The following is a 21,416-nucleotide window of genomic DNA, read 5'->3' on the forward strand; positions in this document are numbered from 1 at the left end:
TTTTTACCATACCGTGTGTGTGTGTGTGTGTGTGTGTGTGTGTGTGTGTATATGCTGGAACATTCATAAGTGAGTGGTACATGACCTGTATCTTTTCTTTGGTTCTTACGTTTGTATTAGGTTTCAGGCAAATGTGTAGACATATTGAAAATCAATAATACAAGTTACTTTGCATAAAAGTCACCGATAGATACCGATACCAAGCTTTATAGAAGTGATATGTATGCATCACGGTCACATGACCACCTGCACCTGAATCGTTCATATTAACGAGCACTTATGTGTATATTAGCCACAGTTTGCCAGGCACTCCTTGTCTTGCGTTTGTCTTTCTCTGCCATCATTTCTGTCATAGGGTTCATGGTCTTTGTTTCATGTTTTTTAGTGTTTTGCCACGTGTTCATAGCTTCTTTCGTATTTGTTGTTATTCCATTGTTATTAAACTCTTAATCTGCACTTGCGTCCGTCTCCGCCTCCATATGGTGACAATACAATACGTAAGCTTTCTGTTGAACGTCACTGTATTACCTAAAGTGATACCGCAGATGTTGCCTTGGTTATATTATTTACAGTACTGTTGTAGATTGTTGTTTTCATTGAGAATCAAATAAATAAGCGCAACAAATATTCGTTTCACAATGAACATTTTAATAGGCCTTTAAAGATACACGGCAAATGGCGAATTTTTCATCGTTTCTTGAGACCTCGTAATGATTCCACACTGGTGATGGCACGACTGCAGCGCTAAAGTTTAACGTCATCATGTGTTTTACATCATCGAGTTGCGATCGGATCGTGAGATCGGACAAATTTAGAGTCACAGAATGTGATTATCGGCCGATACCGATCGGCGGCCGATCGATCGGAGCATCCCTAATACATAGGATATATCTTGGTGCCGTTTGATTCGACAGATTCGACTGCCAAGTGTGTGTATGTTGTATGTATACATCTCCCATAGCAGTTCAATAGAGTTGAGATATTGAGACGTGAAAGCCATAGCACATGATTTACAACATTTTCATCCTCGTCACATTATTCATTGAGCCCTCGTGCTCTGTGAATGGGGGAAGGGTTTATCCCGGAAGGGACCATGCCCCCGTCAGGATAGAAATATTTTCAGGTTAGAGAGTATAGATGAGCTCTTTTCCTTAAGTTTCCTCACGTCATTTCTCCCAATACAACAACTAGTGATGTCCTTAATGCTATGTCCATTGTTGTTGAAGTCCGTTGTTACCCAGATGAGGACGGGTTCCCTTCTGAGTCCGGTTCCTCTCGAGGTTTCTTCCTCATATCATCTTAGGGAGTTTTTCCTCACCACCGTCACCACCGGCTCGCTCAATACAGATAAATCCACACACTTAAAATCTCTATCCTGTTTTTTTATGTTTCTGTAAAGCTGCTTTGAGACAATGTCCATTGTTAAAAGCGCTACACAAATAAAACGGAATTGAATTGAAGTGCCTCGCCACTGGAAAGGAGAAATCCTTCATTATGACGGTATGAAAGCGCTTGACAAAATGATCAGCCAGTCTCCTCTTGGTTTCTCAGATGTTCAATGGATTGTGATTTTGGTGGCTATATTAATAAATCTATAAGCAGAACATCTTGAACGATTGCATGGATATTATTTGCCAGATTATTGAAGTCAATGCCGACAAGCACGTCATTGTACTTTAGTTGTAATAGGATTCGTACAGTATTAAAAGTTAAGCGTAGTACACAAAGTTTGGAAACAGGATGTGTCAGACAAAAGTCCATAAGCTGTGCAAGCAAAGTTGAGTCTGAGACACAAGGGATAAAAGCAGTTATAGACCAGAAATTATACACATAACGAGACCCATTTTTGTGCATAAAGTAACCCAAAGCACATTTAGCCAGAAATTTCGATCACAAAACTTCCAACTTTTTTTCTATCTACGAAGGTAGAACATGAGATCTTAAACATTCCAGTGTGGATTTTCCTTTTAATATGTAAAAATGATGAGTCTTAACAGGAACAACAGCATGAACTGACAACACGAATACACTTATACTTACACACATGTAAAAAGGCTTGCACCCTGCGTACCACACACTCCACCACACACTTCACCACCACACGTGTCCCTCCCGCTTGGCATGGATGTAGAGTACAAATCAGTGATTTATGGCATGTTGAAATGTGCTGATAACTCCAGAAAATTCACCTCGCAGAGTTCTCAAAACTTTACATGAAATGCCCGTATTGGTGTTGGAGAAAATAGCCTCCAACTCCCATACATACATTACCTGCATTTCTTTTAAAGTTAGCTGGCCTTAGCAAAGACTTCAGCTAACAGCTACATGTGACATGGCATCACCATGGAGACAGACTTGTCAATCAAATGGAGTCTCCCAAGTTTAGATACAATACTGAAGCTCAAAAGCCACCGAGTCTATTATGTGTTTGTAAGTAAACACTTTATAACAGTGTCTTATTATCAGTATAAGACAAGCATTATATTAGACAAGCATTGTTGCACTAATCAGTTAGTAAGTATGTAGCGTATTGAAAGCTTATTTTTATTTTTAGCTGTTTAATATTAGCTATTGTGTCTGTAGTGAACTCTGCAAAATAAAGAACCACGCTGATCTTTTCAGTTAAGAGATTTTTTTCCCCCCCTGACGTTTTCTTCTGGCTTGACTGAGTGGGCGGGGTTATGTTGTAAGTAGTGGCATAAGGTAATTCCATGTACGAATCAGAATTCAATCTGAGAAACTTGCACCTCTTTGAGTGACTGTGCTCAAAACTGCATCTAACTCGCATTTTTAGCATTGTATACAGCAATCTTAGAGCAATAGTATCTGTGGTTATGGTCAGTAGCCCCCCCCCCTTTCTTATAAATTTGGTGTCCTGCCAATTCTCACCTACTCTACCCATCATACACCACCTACCAGCTGGGGAGGGTGAAGGTTAACACATGCTTCCTCCAAGACAGGCGAAGCCAGCCAACCACATCTTTTCGATCTGCAGCTGCTCGTACTGCGTCACAGCGATGTGTAACACATTTGGAAGAAAAGGGTTATCTGCCCTCTTCTGCATACATGAGCTCACAGACACCAACGATTGGCTAGTATTGCTGTGATTGACATGGGAGACAGAGTTTATCATCCATCCCACCCAGAGAGCACGGACAATTTTGCTCTCTTGCATGGCTGTAGTATTTTGCATGGCTGTAGCATCACGTTCAGCAGTTACTCTAGACATTTTATGCCTAGCTGTAAAAGACCTCTGGGTAATTATTCAGTAAGTAGCTGTTGTGATCACTGATTAGAGGATGTTAAAGCTTTTATAACGCACTAACCCTAACGCTCGCTTCTTCACCACTGCAGTGCCTTTTGCAGTACGATGCTTCGCTAATCATATTCATAATCATTGTAGCTTTTAAACTAGCTAAACACAGGAAGCAGAAATCACTCATGCACAACCTCATTTTCACCAACGCCAATATATTCAAAAACACCAGTACAACTTACTGATTAAGTACAACTTAACAAAATTGTTGGAATTGGAAATGCTTCACTGTGTCATTCCTGTCTTCTTTACGCCATTGTTGCCAGGTTATTCAGTTGCTAGGGAGTTACATGTGTCAATCATTATGCAATGTGACACACCCAGTGTTTCAGACTGTAATTCGCTAGAACTAAATTGTTCTTAACGATGTATTTCATATTTGTTTCATAATAGTTTTCATATTTGAAACCATGCTGCGAGAATTTAAATGCTAGATATTGCAATTTTATTTATTTATTTATTTATGTTAAAGACAAAGTGCATGATATGCTGTAATTGTGTGTTTGTGTTTTTCCCATTACACTGCCTTTCTCCATGTGCATAGGTAAAGAGGATGGTAAAACATGCAAAAGGGTTGCCATCAGGACCACGATCAGGAAAGATGACTGCAGAAGTAACGCACCAGTGAGTGAGATTTGCTTCATTCCAACACTGGCTAATCATCTACTTATTATCTACTTATTACACTGGCTAATCTCTCTCTCTCTCTCTCTCTCTCTCTCTCTTTTAGGTAACAGTATACTCCTGTGATGGGAAGTGTCCTTCTGCCACCATATTTAACTTCAACATAAACAGCCATGCACGTTTTTGCAAATGTTGTCGTGAAAATGGCCTCCAGAACCGCGTCATCCAGCTGTACTGCACCCGCAATGCTACTTCCGTGGAATACAACTACCAGGAGCCGACGGACTGCTCGTGCCAGTGGAACTAATTTTGGCATTTTCAACTCTATATACCCTCTCAGTGGACGTGCTCAGTTACCACACAAGATCAGTACAACCACAAACTACTAACTCCATATTTATATATATATATATGTTTTAAATTCTGAATTAACAATCTGGGAAGGTTACATAATTTAATCATGTAGTCAGTAGATGAATATATGACTAATAATCCGTCAGCTTATATATGTCAGTATATAAGGAATAATAAAAGAATTAATGTATGTGCCCAAGTACAGGTTATTAATGTCAATATATGCAGTTTTGTTTCTGAACAATATTTTGAAGCAAAATTGATTCTTGCACCTTGCATGTAATTAAGTAACCTAGGTAAGTCTGTAGTATTTTAGATGACTTTTCAATTTTTTTTGTAACTTTTTTAACCTCTTGTTTTTATTTAAGAAATAACTGTACTTTTTGAACTATTTTGCCATCAAACTTTTTTTTTTTTTTTTTTTTTTTTTTTTTTTTTTAAAACACTTAAACCCTCTACAGGGATAAATAAATAAGCCAGATTTGTGAAAGTCTGAGTTGTGTTAAACTGAACACGTGGCATTTCTCTTGTGATCTGAGAGTTGATAACATTCCAGGGGTCCAAGCACTAGCACACAGGCAGATATGTAAAACAGATATCCAGGGACAGGCAGGTAAAGATCAAAATAAGAGAGCTATCATAATCAAGAATAAACAAGTACAAGGTGCTAAAATAAAAACGCTATATGGCCAGAAGTATCAAACAAAGTGAAAACACAAGCATCTCTTTCCATGTATAACTCAAGCTAACTCATGTCCAGGCTTTTTTGGCACTGTGCATCGTTTCCCATCCGAATTCTGATGAGATGTTTGTGGGTCTCCTCATCAGTTCCTGTTGGAAATTACTTTGCATTACAGCGGTGTAGTTCTGAATCGTAATATTTTTAATATTCGATATTATCCCTAAATGCATAAGCTTCAAAACATATTGTCCATGACCAATACTTACTTTAAAAGGAAATAACTCTACGTCTATATAAAGTTCGTTCTCTGTGTCATATCACAGCAAACCAGTGACTACATTTCCCATCCTGCACTGCGGCCTACAAACATGGCCGCCCTGGGCTGCAATTCCCAGAACACTCACATTCTCATTCTAATCACGCACACCTGCATCCAATTCACAGCACAGTATAAAGAGACTGTTGGAACACAATGAAGGTGAGTGTTCTGGGAATCGCAGTACGTGGCGGCCATGTTTGTAGGCCGCAGTGCAGGATGGGAAATGTAGTCACCGGTTTGCTGTGACATGACACTCTTATGACAAACCTTACGTGTAAAATTTAACACATGAAAGTAAAAAGTACAAAACATGCTTAGAAACCCTCTGAAATGTACACGGCTGTGTCAAACATAACACGTTATTTCATCCAAACAGTCTCCGTTTATAATGCAGTGTACTTACATTTATGAGTGGTTGGAGTTAGGGTTAGGGTTAGAAAAAAAATATTTTTTTGTAAATATAATGTTCGTTTTCTAATGAAAGAAATGAATACGTTGGCACGATTGTATTTTTGTCTAAAAATTTAATCGTACTCCTTCAGATCAAAAGGTTTTTATGATCAGGAGAAACATTTCAGTCGAGTCACTCCAAAGTTTTGACCGGTACAGTGTATGTATGTATGTATGTGTGTGTGTGTGTGTATATATATATATATATATATATATATATATATATATATATATATATATATAAATAATATAGATCCCTGTGAATGAGCTGTTGCTATAGAAACAACAATGTATTAGAAACCTGTGATTTGAATCACAGCTGGAACTGGAACCATTGTCAGAGCTGCTGTTATAGAAAATGAATCAACACCTTCTGACCAATCATTTTAGAGACTTCCACAGCACTGTGGTATAAAATTACTTAATGTCAGAAATGATTGGTTAACGTCCATTATCAAGAAAGAGAATAGAATGGATTAATGAATAACTTGTTAATAAAAATAAACATAAAGTGTAAGGAAGTCTTGTATGAGTATACACTTCCACAAGCCTGTGCATGTGCATGTACCCAGCACCACATTCTCCTGAAACACTGACCCGCTCTTCATGACCTCATCAGTGCCGTGTCGACGGATCGTCCCACGCCGGGGCCGAACTCTGTCCTGCTGGGAGTGTTGTTTTTTTTTTTAAAAGCAAAGTAATTAAAATTGCTGGCAGGAATCAACTCCTCCTCGTGCGAAGCTGCTGAGGCAGGACTTACGACGAGAAATGGTCTTTTATTTTTGCGGTTCAGATCCCGAGCTCTATTTGATCTGCGTAGTGAAAAGAAAGAGATTCACAAGTCTGTGTTGAGAAGTGTGAGTTTATTTTGAAGCTCAGTGCGTCCAAGAGAAACAGCTCTCTGTTGTGTCGTCATGTTGGATGAACATTCTTAAAATAACTGTAAATCATGCAGCTGGTACTGTACAGATGATCTTTTTCCTGTGCTTAAGGATGTGAAGAATAAATAATGCTTAACTCCTTGTTTAGCTGACTCTGATTACGTAGGTTTATGGGTCAAATCAGTCTGATTCAGTCTGATTCGGTCTGATTCAATCCCAAGTCTGAGTTGAGTTGAGTTTTGCAAATTAAAAATGAAACACCCAGAACCGTAAAAGGTTCCATGACGAAGACGAACCGTATGTCGATACGTGAAATTCTGGAGGGAACGTCGGACGTGGCGTGGCGTGGGGACGTCTATGTTCTATAACATGAAAGGAATATTCTAAAAGCACCTTAATCAGAATATTATACGTCTTATTCAGAATAAGGTCAGTAATTAGATTACTGTTGTCCATGTAAACGTAGTCAGCGTGAAGTTTTGCACGTTCTACTTGTGTCTGTCAACCCGGAACATCCTCCAGGTTCTCCAGTTTCCTCCGATCTCGCAAAAACCTGCTAGGGGCTTAAACGAACCTGCCTCTCGGAGTGAAGAAGTGTGTGACTGGTGTCTTGCGATTGACCGCCATCCCATCCAGGGTGTTTTCCTGGCTCACACTGCGTGTTCCTGTATGCGGTTAATGAAGATGAATATCTCTTGGAGGCAGATCAAAAAACACCGGGCTTTACACCAGCAGCCAGGAGTGAGATATTACTCTTAAGTTGGCTGAGAACTTATTTTGTTCAGGTGTCTCGTACAAAAATAACATGAGCTAATTCCTCAGCTTAGTCTTCCTTAAAAATGCTTATAACAAGAAATGATACTCAGTGTGGCGTCATGCTAAACATTCCTTACTTCAGAGTGTGGCGCCAGTCTCCTGAAGGGGGGGGGAGGGGCTAATAGCCATGACAACGACTTACTGACAACATGCTATAGGCTAGACACTACCAAATATTAGGAAAAAAGGGGGGGGGGGTATATATATATGAAGAGACACAAAGTCATTACTACTTAAAGAAGACGCAGCCATGAGGAAATACAAGCCAGCTTAAACCACGTCACACGTGTGTTCTTTCATCTGAATTCATTTTTGTGGTGTTTCTTGCAGGAGATACGGGCGTGGAAGTGAAAATATTTTCTTTTCATCATGAGGAAGGGAATGTAAAATATTTGTGTGTGTGCGGACCTGGAGAGAACACACGGAGCAGCGCGAGATCTGATTAATGATTAGCCTAATAAATACAAGTTTTCTGCTACAGATAGTAATGTGACAGTTTGGCTAAGACGCTGCAGATTGTTTATTTATTTATTTACTTCTCACGGATTTCTCAGACACTGGAAATAACTAATGGGTAAAACGGGTCTTCTGAGACTGCTGGGGTTTCTGATACAGGTATTAAATCTCATCTCATCTCATCTGCTCTCATCTCCTCTCATCATCTATCATCTGATCTCCTCTCATCTCATCTCATCTCCTCTCATCATCTCACATCTCATCTCGTCTCATCTCCTCTCTTCTCATCTCCTCTCATCATCTCACATCTCATCTCCTCTCTTCTCATCTCCTCTCATCATCTCACATCTCATCTCCTCTCATCTCCTCTCTTCTCATCTCCTCTCATCATCTCTCATCTCCTCTCATCTCATCTCCTCTCATCATCTATCATCTGATCTCCTCTCATCTCATCTCATCTCCTCTCATCATCTCACATCTCATCTCGTCTCATCTCCTCTCTTCTCATCTCCTCTCATCATCTCACATCTCATCTCGTCTCATCTCCTTTCTTCTCATCTCCTCTCATCATCTCACATCTCATCTCCTCTCATCTCCTCTCTTCTCATCTCCTCTCATCATCTCTCATCTCCTCTCATCTCATCTCCTCTCATCTCCTCTCTTCTCATCTCCTCTCATCATCTCTCATCTCCTCTCATCTCATCTCCTCTCATCATCTCACGTCTCATCTCCTCTCATCTCCTCTCTTCTCATCTCCTCTCATCATCTCACATCTCATCTCCTCTCATCTCCTCTCATCATCTCACGTCTCATCTCCTCTCATCATCTCACATCTCATCTCCTTTCATCATCTCACATCTCATCTCCTCTCATGTCCTCTCATCATCTCATCTCCTCTCATCATCTCACATCTCATCTCCTCTCTTCTCATCTCCTCTCATCATCTCACATCTCATCTCCTCTCATCATCTCACATATCTCCTCTCATCATCTCACATATCTCCCCTCATCATCTCACATCTCATCTCCTCTCATTTCATCTCCTCTCATCATCTCACATCTCATCTCCTCTCATCATCTCACATCTCATCTCCTCTCATCTCCTCTCATCTCATATCCTCTCCTCTCATGTCCTGATAGAGAAGGGTCAATGGGGGAATTTCGCCAGGACACTGGGGTATAAACCTACACCCCTTGATGCTCTCCAATGTGCAAACCGATTCTTTAAAACATTGCATACGTCAAAACACTGCGTACTCTATATGCACCCTTGTGTAGGCTCTGGAAATAACAATACGCACCAGTATTAAACCTCCAAAACAGAAAATAACTCCAGGGTGACTTTTCCTTTTTTCCTTCGCTCAGGTTGTGAGTTTTCCTGGTCTGAGTGGTCCAGCTTCTGTCCGTGTACAGGTGGAGTTCTGCAGATTTCCACTCAGCCTTGAGCCTGATACTTACACACTTTTATCGGGAAACAAGGTAAAAAACAGCACACACAATACTGAACTCAGTCTGTCATGATTATGAACCTCTGACTCACTCCGGCAATTCTTATTAACATCCTAACACCTTTTCAGTTCATTTCACGCCACTGTTCTAATATATTTCTAAGTATATACGTGCAATTATATACATACAAAGCCGTTCATTGACGTTAAACATGAACTGTGAATTGAATTGGTCCTCCTTTTATTATAATTTGTCCTCCATTTGTCATTTACAGATTTTACACCTGGCATAGTGACCGAGGTAGAACATTAATATGACTGTGTTACACATGCACAACGCTACAGAGAGTTCACACAATACTCAAAGCCTTATACAGAGAATAATGATTCAAAAATGCTGCATAGTTGGTTTTATTATATTTATAATAAATATAATATTGCATTGTTCTCCACTTGATATGTTGCTTTGCTTGTATTTCCTCATTAGTAAGTCGTTTTGGATAAAAGCGTCTGCGAAATCAGTGAGTGTAAACGTAAATGTTATAAACTCGATGAGAATCAATCGGATATTTCTGTTTTTACTCGTACGATTGTGGAATCTAACAGTTAGTCTTTATACCACGGCAACTGGCTCGATTATGTCATCCTTTCTCATTCACAGGAACGTAAATGGCAGACACGCCACATAATCTAAGACTAATAATAAACAAAGGACAATGTAGAAACGTTGACACGGTGAAGATTTTCATAATAATGGCTGATTATAGCTTTCTCTCTCTCTCTCTCTCTCTCTCTCTCTCTATATATATATATATATATATAATAACCAAAACTAACTTGTTCTGAGGACATTAAATGTAACTAGAAATGGATAAAATGTACGCCGTGTTTTTTTTTTAAATAAATAAGAAAATGCTGTGGTATAAGAGGAATAAAAACACTACGGGTCATGCTGTTATCGGACACGTATCAACGTCCAAGTGGTTTGCGTCGGTCAACAACACCACACCACGTTTATTGTTTATTATTTTCCTACAGCACACACGCAAGTGTTTTATTCCTTACATAGCACATATATGTGATTTGGCGATTACGTAATAATTGTGTCTAAAATAAAAGTCATTTCTGCCGTGCATCATGTGGTGTATGGTGTCTGTGTCAGGTGCTGAGCAGCAGTGTGGTGTGTCAGGGTGTGTGTGAGTGTATCATGGATGTACGTGTACCAGAGTCGTCTCCGGAACTGAATCTGACTTTACAGTCGTACGAACGGGGCAAGATGTTGGAGGCCAGATTCTTCAGGCTGGGTGAGATCAGCTCTACACTTTCTGATAAATGTTCCAGTCTGGGGCGGATGTGGATCAGGTGGTAGAGGGGGTTGTACACTGATTGTAGGGTTGGGGGTTCGATTCCCGGTCCACGTGACTCCACATGCCGAAGTGTCCTTGGGCAAGACGTTAAACCCTTGATAGCAAGCTAGCACCATTCATGGTGTGTGTGAGAATGGGTGAATGAGAACCAGTGTAAACTGCTAATATTTAAAAAAGCACTATATAAGTGCAGAACATGTACTGTTTCCTCCAGTGTGTGACTGATCTTTTTAGAGCTCTAAATGCTTCTCTGTAGTTCCTCTGCAGGGCTCCTTTCTGAAGGTCCAGGTCTCTTCTACCAGCGCTGTGCTCAGCTGGACTGACTGGACCACTGAACAAACACAGCACGTGTGTGTAGATGGTCAGTGTTGGATGCTTTCATCTTCTCAGCCGTCGCGCTTGGTGTCAGGACTGCAACCTGGAACACGTTACACAGTTACTGTAGAGCAGAAAACACACCTTCCACATATCAATATCACACTCACGGAGAAGCTGCAGCTGGCTATAGAGACAGGTAAACACCCATACATACACACACACACACACACACACACACACACACACACACACACACACCAGGTTCAATCTAGCACACTAATTCATTCATAAGTTTATCCTTTGGTGAAACTCTTTAAGGTTTTATGTAGAATCAGAAGTGGTTTTGAATAGGACCCATTGCAAATGTAGAGACCCCTATATTTCACATCTCTAACTCTAATCCGTGCTGTGTTCCTGAAGGCAGGTGTCCTGTGGGCTGGGTGGCGTCAGGATGGAACTGTTTCCTGGTCAGACAGGATGTACGGACGTGGTCTGAAGCACAGCGGGTGTGTGAGAGCACTGGGTCAGGGGTCCACCTGGCCAGTATGAAGATGGACACTGACTTCCTGTCTGTCTCTGCCGAACTCCAGTCCCACAATCACCTGCTGCTGCTGTGGACCTCTCTGAATGACCGAGGGGTATCTACCACTCTCTCTCTCTCTCTCTCTCTCTCTCTCTCTCTCTCACACACACACAATAGTGAAAAATTTCGAATAGTTCATACAAGTAGTAGTTCAATACATCTGCAAGTGATATGATATTGCAGGGTTATATTAATGCACCGTTCTAATATGTTAGCATTTCCATGGTAATAACTTGTGTAGGGACTTGTCTGCCATAGTAACGCATTTAAAAACACGTGTAATCATTGATATGGTGAAGTTTTCTGTGAGGAGACGTTTATTTAGCATTCAGTGCTTAGTGAGCACTTGACCCAGGAAAGACAATCCTTGTTTACGGATTCTCTCTCTCCGCAGGAAGAGGGTCATCTGTGCTGGGCTGATGGCTCCGCCTACAACCTGAGTGTTGCTGTAATAGCATCTCTCTCAGCCAATCAGACGGACTGTTTTGCCCTTCAGAAGAACGCCACAGGACCAGGCTACTTCTTCACCTCTCTACCGTGTGACGTACAGCTTCCCTACCTCTGCCACACACCATGTGAGTGTGTGTGTGTGTGTGTGTAACCTATGTGTGTGTGTGTGTGTGTTGTGTGTGTGTGTGTAAAACCTGTGTGTGTGTGTGTAACCTGTGTGTGTGTGTGTGTGTGCATGTGTGCGTGTGTGTGTGTGTATGTGTGTGTGTGTGTGTGTGTCACAGTGCTGCAGAGGTCTTTCTCTGGCCTGTATGTGGACAGCGTGCAGGAGACAGAAGCAGTCTTCAGCTGGTCAGACATTTCTCAGCTCCACTCGTCTCTTGGCTCAGTGCTCAGCCTGCATGTTCATGACCGGTCCGGTAGCCGAGTCCTCACACACACTCCGCTTGGACACACACTGAATAGAAAGCGTGTGCATGGACTCTCCCCTGGACACATCTATTACGTCTCTCTCGGCCTTACACACCCCGGTGGAGCGTTTCAAACCCTCGGCCCTGTTTTCATACTTAAAACCAGTGAGTGCAAACACACAGCTGTGCTGAATTCTCCATTCTGATTGGTCAGAAGGTGTTTTCTATAAAACCAGGTCTGACAATATTTCTGGCTGCAAATCACACGTTTATATTAATGCACTCGTTCCTGTAGGTTACCGTTCCTGTAGGTTACGTTTCTATAGTAACAGCAACGCATTGTAGGAGCTCACACAATTTAAGCCTGAATAAATATTTTTTTTTTCTTTAAACACGTTATGTTTAGCAAAGCAAAATGTACAATTGTTGCTATGGTGATTCTGTGTTTTCTGTGAGGAGACCTTTAACATTTATGGAAGGAGTCTCCAGTGTCAGTGTTTTGTAACAGTCAGGACTTGTGGATTCTCAGTAATGTGACAAGCTGCATTCTTTGTTTTGTTTGTTTTATTATCTATACAAGCGGGGGGAAAAACAGAGGCTGATGAGGGAATGACGGTTTATTGCTGCTATAAATGTAACTATAAATGGATAAAAAGTATGATGTCATTCTTTAATAAATAAAAAATAGCTTTGGCAAATTTACTTGGCTGTTATTGGAAAATAATCAACTTTGCTTTATATTTATTTGATACATATATTTTTTTTAACCTTATATTTTAATCCTGTTATTTAGTTCTGAATTTTTTGCTTTTTACAATATATGTGTGCGTGTGGTTTATTTATTTATTTATTTATTGTTATTATTATTGTTATTATTTATTTTATTTTTTTACAGGACCAAACCCTCCACAGAACATCACTGTGACGGATGTCACATCCAGTCAGATTGCACTGTCCTGGGATGCCCCTGACTCTACCCATGATGCTTTGTTTGAGCGCTACTTCCTGTACTGGGTGGATGCAGCATCTCTTAGGGGGCGGGACTTGTGGTTGAACAGAGGGAATCTCAGTGCTGTGATTGCTGAGCTGCAAGCTTATCATGTATACAGAATCAGTCTGGTGTCAGTCACAGCAGAGGGGGTGGAGAGCTCTGAAGCCACCCCCCTGGTTGTCATCACAGGTAAGATCTGCCACCATAATTATTGGCACCCTTCATGAAAAAGAGTGATATTTTTAAAAATTAGTGATATTTTGAGACGAAACATACAAGGACGGTGTTTGCATTTAAAAAAACACTTTCTAAATGTATACATTAAAAATTTATATATATATATATATATATATATATATATATATATATATATATATATATATATATATATCTTAGCACTCTCCACAGTTTACATTTGATGAAACTTAGAAAATACCAGCACTGAATCACTTCCTTTAATGTATAATAATGTTGAAGATGAATTTAATAATTTTTACAAAATTTTTAGAACCTTTATATCTCTAGGTTTGTGTATGTGGACTGTCCTCTTTGATTCAGACCTCAGGTTTCCATTAGGATTGAAATCTGTATGAGATGGACAGTAAGACTGTGGAAAAGATGTAATATTATTTTATGCATGTGGTTTAGTGGTTAGCACGTCTGCTTCACACCTCCAGGGTTGGGCAGTTTGAGTCCCACCACCACCCTGTGTGTTCAGAGTTTGCATGTTCTCCCTGTGCGTCGGGGGTTTCCTCCGGGTACTCCAGTTTCCTCCCCCAGTCCAAAGACATGCTTTGTAGTCTGATTGGCATCTCTAAATTGTCCGTAGTGTGTGAATGGGTGTCTGAGTGTGTGTGTGATTGTACACTCCCTGTGACCCTGTGCAGGATAAGTGGTACAGAGTGTGTGTGTGTGTGCTTTTCAGAGGTTAACCCTCCACGCAGTGTTTCAGTATCAGCTATCGGGACAGAAAACCTGACCGTGTGCTGGGAGAAGAATCGTGACGATGAGGTTGATGCATATCACATCCAGCTACGGCCACACACTGGACGTCAGGGGCGCTCCCGAGAATTCTGGGTGAACAGCTCAGACTGTATTACGTTGACGACGCTTGTGCCTGGTGAAACGTATGATGTGGGTGTGGCTACAGAAAGGGGCGGGAACAGGAGCCTGGAGAAAACCTTACAACTGACATTAAGTAAAAATCGACAATTCTTTTTCTTTTCTATCTACATTTTCCCGTGTATTCTCGTGCACGCAGGCTTAAAGGCCACGCATGTTGGATTTTATGCTTTTAGAGCCACAGATGGTCCGACATGCCATCCCGTATGCTGTGGACATGGACTCCGTGGTCCTGTTTGTACAGATGCCCACGAGTGGTGTTTATGATGGCCTCGCTGTAGCTTCCAGCAGGAACCGCACCTGGATTCCGATGTCCAGCGGTACGAGTAAAGCTGTGGTGGCGAATCTGAGTCCAGGAACGGCGTATGATTTCCAGCTGTTTGTCACCAGCAGAGGCGTGAGCAGTGACGGCTTCGGATTGCCCCCGGTCAGAACCTGTGAGTGAAAGCTAATGGAGAGCAACGCAGAACGACTCTGTGAATCACAAAGCAGATATTCGAAAGTTTCAGTAATGCTTATTTTCTTCGTACTCACTTAACATTTAGCCACGCCCACAAAACTCCATAAAAGGCAAAGCTCACAGAGAGCTGAAAACAACAAAATGACAACTAAACAGTGAATAAGCGCCTCTTAAGTAAGCTTTGAGATAATCTTGGTGAGGATCAAATGTCCCCACAAGGACAGGAATATGAACATTTGGCTGTTTTTTTCAGCTTTTAATTAATAAGCATTCTTTTTCTTTATTTAAAAAGTTTTCCTTTTGGTTATTGTGGTTAAGATTAGGTTTAAATGTTATTGTAGCATTAATTAGTAAGACAAATGTGTGTGTGTGTGTGTGTACAGGTTTGGCACCTCCATTGCGTGTGCGTGCCGGTGTTGTGACAGAACACTCAGTAGAAGTGCTGTGGGATCGAGCACAAGGCCACGAGCACACGTATGAAGTGCTTTGTATGGGCTGTACTGACACTGTCATGGTAAGATCTTTTGTAGGAGAATGTGTGTGTGTGTGTGTGTGTGTGTGTGTGTACGGAATAGGGGCTGTAGGCTTTAAAACTGACTCTACGTTTATCCAAAACCTGGAAAATGTACAATATTGATTTCACTGAAAATATTAAAGGAGCGGTGTGTATTCTATCGGCCTCTACTAAAGCCTTCCTCTTCCCTTCAACTGAGCCGAGCCCTGTAGTTTCTGTTTGTGTGTGTGTGTGTGTGTGTGTGTATGTGTGTGTGTGTCTTGCAGGTGCAGAAAGTGTCACAGACTCGGGCGGTATTTCATGGTGTGATCGCTGGAAAGCTGTGTAACATCTCAGTGCGCACAGAGAAGGAGTCTTTCAGAGACAGTGCACCTGTTTTCCTCACCATCAGAGCTTGTATGTACATACACACACACACACGCACAGTTTTTCAGATGTACTGTCGTCAGACTGCTTACACGACTATGTACAATGCACGTGTAGGCTTTAACTTTAATTATTTTTTCCTCAAAATGTCTCAAAAACATTACACTTCCACTGTCTTGATATTATGATGCACACTTTGTATTACGACAATGTCTTACAGTATCACAATACGATATTTTATTTGACCATATCGCCCCACCGCTAGTCCCTAGCTCGGTCACGTTACTGCTAGTGCGGAGGACGGCATCGTCTGTGTGTGTGAGCTGGCGCGATGGACCAGGAGTGTGTAACGCTTTCATCCTGTCTATCCGAAACTCCACCTACAACCTGCAGATGAGGCTCAGGGTCTCTGATGAGAGGTACAGTATGAACTCAGAAATTGCATCATTGTATAGTATTGATCTTTTATTTCATTCACCGAGTCAGGGTAATTTTCTCATTAGACGGTATAACTTTGACCATCTTCCTCCTGGGACTGTTTACACTGTCGAGGTGATAAGTGTGAGTGGAGAGAGACACAGTTTTCCCACTGCACTTACTGTTAACACGTGTGAGTACAAATATCAGTGCACAAACACACACACACACACACTTAGCAAGAGAAGATATCATGAATAAACCACATTATTAAACATTTCTTATTATGAGCTCATTATATAACAAATATAAGAGCATTAAGCTTGATATTGTCTTATTCTATTGACAGATTAAATTATATATATATATATATATATATATATATATATATATATATATATATATATATTTATATACACATATATATATGTATATGTGTGTGTATATGTATATGTCTTTTAGAAATAAATGCTTGAAATGCAAATTTATCTTCCAACAGTTTAAAACAATTTCATGCTTGAAATGCAAAAAGAAAATAGTTTAAAAAAAAAAAAATCTGAAAACTTAATAATCTTAGATTTGTTTATAACCCAAATCTAATATAGAGAAATATTCGTTGGATTCGGATATATTCAAGATATTTTTTTTACTCGCTATGGTATATGTGGATTTTCCATAAAATGCCAATTTTAGTGAAAACTGCTGAAATGAAGTCAGATTTGCAGAGAAAGAAAAAGTGAGGGGATTTTTTTTTCTACTCCTGCCCAGAATGTTCCTAATTAAACCTGTTCTGCATTAACACCTCTACTAATAACAGTTCAGGAACATCGACTTGATCCCAATTTCAATAAAAGTCCCTAATTAATTAATTTCCCTAATCCGTTTAACTCCATCCAGAACATGCAAGGTCAGAGTTATTTTCCTGAGTGTAAATCTTATTAATATCTTGATTATTAGCACGTTTAGTCCCTCATACAGCGGGGGGAATAAGTATTGGACGCGTAAACATTTTGTTCAGTAAATATATTTCCAATGAGACTACTCACATGAAATTTTCACCAGACGTCAGTATTAACTCAATAAATCCGGAAATATAAATGTGTATGTAATAAATGTATAAATGAAGTTATGTGTAATAAAGCAGAATGACACGGGAAAAAAGTATTGAACACGTTAAACTGAAATGTATTTAATACTTAGTGAAGTTAGTCTTTGTTTGTAACGACAGCTACAAAACACTTCCTGTATGAAGAAATGAATGGGCCGCAGTATTCAGGTGTGATTTTGGGCCGTTCTTCTAAACATATTGTCTTTAAATCTTGTTCAATTGGATTCAAGTCAGTTGATCGACTGGGTCATTCTAACGCCTTGAGACCAGTTGATGCATTCAATACTTATTTCCCCCACTGTACATTTGGAAACACTTTCTTTGGGGTGTTATTTTTCTGATTTGGGATTGACCTGGTGAACATGTGGCTGTACAGTGCTCCCTACAGGACAGGAGCTCTCAGTATTTAACTGAAACACTGATGCCTTCATAGGCCTTGTACAAATGAATGATAATCAATAAGATTTAGTTAATTGACTTAGTTTAGGGAGTTAAAATGGACAGATTTACATTAAATGTTACAGTTCATATCTGTATGTATATATATATATAAAATATTAAGAACAACGTCAACTCCATTTGTTTAAATTGGAGTTATAGTGGCGGGAAATTTAGACTTTTGTTACTCGGTTTGGCTAGATCCTTCATTAAATATTTAATACACTTCTTTATAAAGTACTGAATCCCATAATGCAATATAAAATTTGGCCAAATCTGCCAAAAATTCCTTGTTGAGCCTTACGCTCCACTCATGATTAATAAAACCATTATATGCGGTTTATTTTAAAACACACTACTATACTGTCTTGTATGTCACATTTTTGGTCTTATATAACTTATTTTCTTAGAATAAATCCAATTCAATTAAATGCTAGACCTCTTCCGTAGTCTTAGTGTGAGATTAAGCCAATTAACAGTAAATGTTTACCAAGGGTGCCAGTAATTATGCCAGTGAGTATATTCATGTATCACGTAAACACTCTTGGTGGCTTTGTGCCTTGCTCCCACGTTTAGCTAGGTGATTTGTATTTGTTCTTCTTCCTTATCAGTTTTTATGCCGCAGTTCCAGCACCTCCTGATGCCATCACCTTTATTGAACAGGAAGGAAATGCCATGTACGTCACCTGGACACGACCGCAGGGACAAGTCACTGGCTACAGGGTACGAACGAATACCAAGCCACGATACGATACGAAGCCACCATGCTTTTAGTTTAAAATGTCACACCGACAGATATGATACCGATTCATACAAGAGCAAAAGTCCGCACCCGTTTTGATTTCTGCGGTTTAACTATGAAACAGAGTTGCGCGTTCATTTAATGTTGTTTATTCTGTTGAGTTCTCTTTATTAGCAAGCTCAAAAGTTTGCATTCCTGTTGACGTGTGCTAGATAAATTATTTAAATTATATAAATAATTCTTCGTTATTTATGGCATGAAAAAGAAAATGACTTTGGCGTGACCTAAAAATTTTTTTCACGGACCCGGAGAATGAGATTATAAGATATCAAAATGACCCCAACAGTGTAAACAAGGTCATTCATAAATGGGGTAGAAATACAAATAATGACACAACTAAAGAGTTTTAGATAGAAAAACTGGAAATAAACCTACCAGCTGGATTAAAAAAGTTCAAAAGAAACAGCAGGAAAGCATTGTTCCTACTTACAGATGAAGAAACATCTGTAACTGGAATTAACATGATTGATTTTATTATTTTGAAGTAAAGGTGTGTAAATTTTTCACTCAACTGAACAAAATGGAGTGGCATGTAAAGGTTTTCCTGTAAAATAATTTAGCAAGTGTGTGTGTGTGTGTGTGTGTTACATTGAGAGAGTTTTGGGGGAAGCAAGACACCTATTTAAACTTTCATATTAACTGCCTCACTTGAAACGTTGCCTAGCAACGCCTCACAGCCTTACCTGCTCAGGTTACTGATGCCCTCAATAATACACAACCCCAAACACGCTTTATACCACACAGCGAGAGACAAAAAACAAGCTTGTGTGTGTGTGTGTGTGTGTGTTTATGTCTTGGTAGGGATAGGATAGGAATATCTGACACTTTTGACCTTGTGCTGGTCCCCATGAAAAAAAAAAAAAAATTAAGTTATTTAATAGTTTATTTATTTTTACAAAATGTTCCGCGTGTATTTGAAAAACATAAAAGAGCCAAAAAGTTTCCTTTTGGTTTCCGAAGTTAAGATTAGGGTTAGATTTAGGTGAAGCATAGCATTAATTAGCTGCATTTAATAATTACATCAATGGAAGGTCCTTAGAAGTATGGTAGGACACGCGTATGTGTGTGTGTGTGTGTGTGTGTGTGTGTGTGTGCTATCAGATTGTAATTGTAAGCATGTTAAACAGCCTGTACCTTCATCTGGAATGCACTTTAACCCTTATTAAAGTGATAAAGTTTATGAATCTGTATCATATCCAAACTGGAAAACCTACATGTCGTCCTAACTTCTTAAATAGCTAGTCAGCTAATAAGCTAGCTTGTTGTTGCAGGTCAAAATAATTACGATTTCCATATCTCCATACTAATTGCCATCGTTATATTCTCTATTTTACAATAATTTAACAGGAGCCAAACTTGTAAACATGACCGTGACAATTTGCTTTATTATTAGATAACATTAGCTGAGTTAGCTAGCTAGCTAGCAATGTAGTTTACCACACACCATCTGTAGCTAAAAGTTTCCAGGTTCTGTGTCATTATTCTAGTCATAATTCAGTTAGCTTCGATTCAGAACTGGGGTTCTTATACAGAAGTTCTGAATAAATGTGCACTATGTACTCCGAGCTCAATAGGATGCTACCTACAGTAGGCATATTTCCCTCTATTGTATATTATATAAAATATATTGTGAATATCGATATACCTGTAACTATACATGTATCATAGCTTCGGCAAGGAACCTCACACTGAGTCTCAGTGTCTACGTGTGCAATGACAATATATGGTATCTTATCTAAATGAAAAAATGTGAGTTTTGTGCTCACAATGGCAACAATTTTGACCCAAATCTCCATAAGAAGAGGTCAGGAGTATCTTAATCTATCTTGCTCCCTCTTCCCCTGCAGTTGTTCTACAGGCTCAGTATGGACACTTCTCTTCCTCACCGAGTCATCGTCCATGGCAACCACGTGAAGATAAATGACCTCATCCCAGGAAGTGATTATGAGTTTGAGATCCAGTCCTTCCTGGGGAAAGATTTCAGCCAGAGTGTCAGCAAGAACACCTCCACTAGTAAGAGTTCCACCATTCTAGGGCTTTTACTCCATCAGGGATGGTCTGTAATTAAAGTATGACTGATCTCAAAACTGTAATCACTCATAACGTAGCGTGCACTGATACACTGAGGGGCAGAACGGCGGCTCCCAAAAATGAGAGTGGATTGGCTAGGGTACAGTAAATTTCACCTAGGTGTGAATGAATGTACTGGCATCCCATTCAGGGTGTATTCCCATCTCATTCCCAGTGGTCCCAGGATAAGCCCCAGATCCAATGTGACCCTGACCAGGATAAAGCACTTACTGAAAATGAATGCATGATACGCTTGTTATAAGAATCACAGAAAAACAGAAGACAAGCAGTATTTTATAATGAATGCATTTGCATATTGGACCATGATTAGCGTACATGATTTATGTATGGAACAAAACTCTTGGAGGTGTGCCACTATAGGAAAATAATCAACGATGGGGTGATGTCATGTGATGTGATGTGGTCTGATGTGACCACAAATTTACCAAATGTGTATTGTATCACTTGCCAGTGGTTACAGTTTTCTATTTATTAAAGCATGACAGTAAAAGAATCATGCTTTTTATCCATTTATAGTTACATTTATTGATGTGGAAAACTTGCGTCTGGCTGTTACAAAGTGCTGAAACTGGAGACTCCTTCCAAAAATGCTAAATAAATGCCTCCTCACAGCCTACTACACCATATCAACAA

The 21,416-nt window shown here is 39.8% G+C and overlaps 2 protein-coding genes across 2 annotated transcripts in view; both read left to right on the plus strand.

Annotated features, from left to right (window-relative positions):
- Positions 1–4,739, plus strand: part of otogl (otogelin-like) — a 48,879-nt gene extending 44,140 nt beyond the window's left edge. Inside the window, exons 55-56 of the mRNA XM_053623874.1 lie at positions 3,861–3,940; positions 4,047–4,739. Coding sequence (XP_053479849.1) covers positions 3,861–3,940; positions 4,047–4,247 — 281 coding nt within the window. The 3' untranslated portion in view covers positions 4,248–4,739. The remainder of the gene's footprint in view (positions 1–3,860; positions 3,941–4,046) is intronic.
- A 5,746-nt stretch (positions 4,740–10,485) lies between these two features.
- Positions 10,486–21,416, plus strand: part of ptprq (protein tyrosine phosphatase receptor type Q) — a 57,767-nt gene continuing 46,836 nt past the window's right edge. Inside the window, exons 1-13 of the mRNA XM_053623876.1 lie at positions 10,486–10,650; positions 10,970–11,227; positions 11,452–11,669; positions 12,009–12,189; positions 12,349–12,483; positions 13,253–13,654; positions 14,391–14,663; positions 14,764–15,024; positions 15,431–15,627; positions 15,813–15,957; positions 16,193–16,537; positions 18,516–18,613; positions 20,540–20,705. Of these exons, the coding sequence (XP_053479851.1) occupies positions 10,554–10,650; positions 10,970–11,227; positions 11,452–11,669; positions 12,009–12,189; positions 12,349–12,483; positions 13,253–13,654; positions 14,391–14,663; positions 14,764–15,024; positions 15,431–15,627; positions 15,813–15,957; positions 16,193–16,537; positions 18,516–18,613; positions 20,540–20,705 (2,776 nt within the window). The 5' untranslated portion in view covers positions 10,486–10,553. The remainder of the gene's footprint in view (positions 10,651–10,969; positions 11,228–11,451; positions 11,670–12,008; positions 12,190–12,348; positions 12,484–13,252; positions 13,655–14,390; positions 14,664–14,763; positions 15,025–15,430; positions 15,628–15,812; positions 15,958–16,192; positions 16,538–18,515; positions 18,614–20,539; positions 20,706–21,416) is intronic.

Source organism: Ictalurus furcatus, chromosome 4 (genome assembly GCF_023375685.1).
Source record: "Ictalurus furcatus strain D&B chromosome 4, Billie_1.0, whole genome shotgun sequence".
In the NCBI taxonomy this organism is placed as follows: domain Eukaryota; kingdom Metazoa; phylum Chordata; class Actinopteri; order Siluriformes; family Ictaluridae; genus Ictalurus; species Ictalurus furcatus.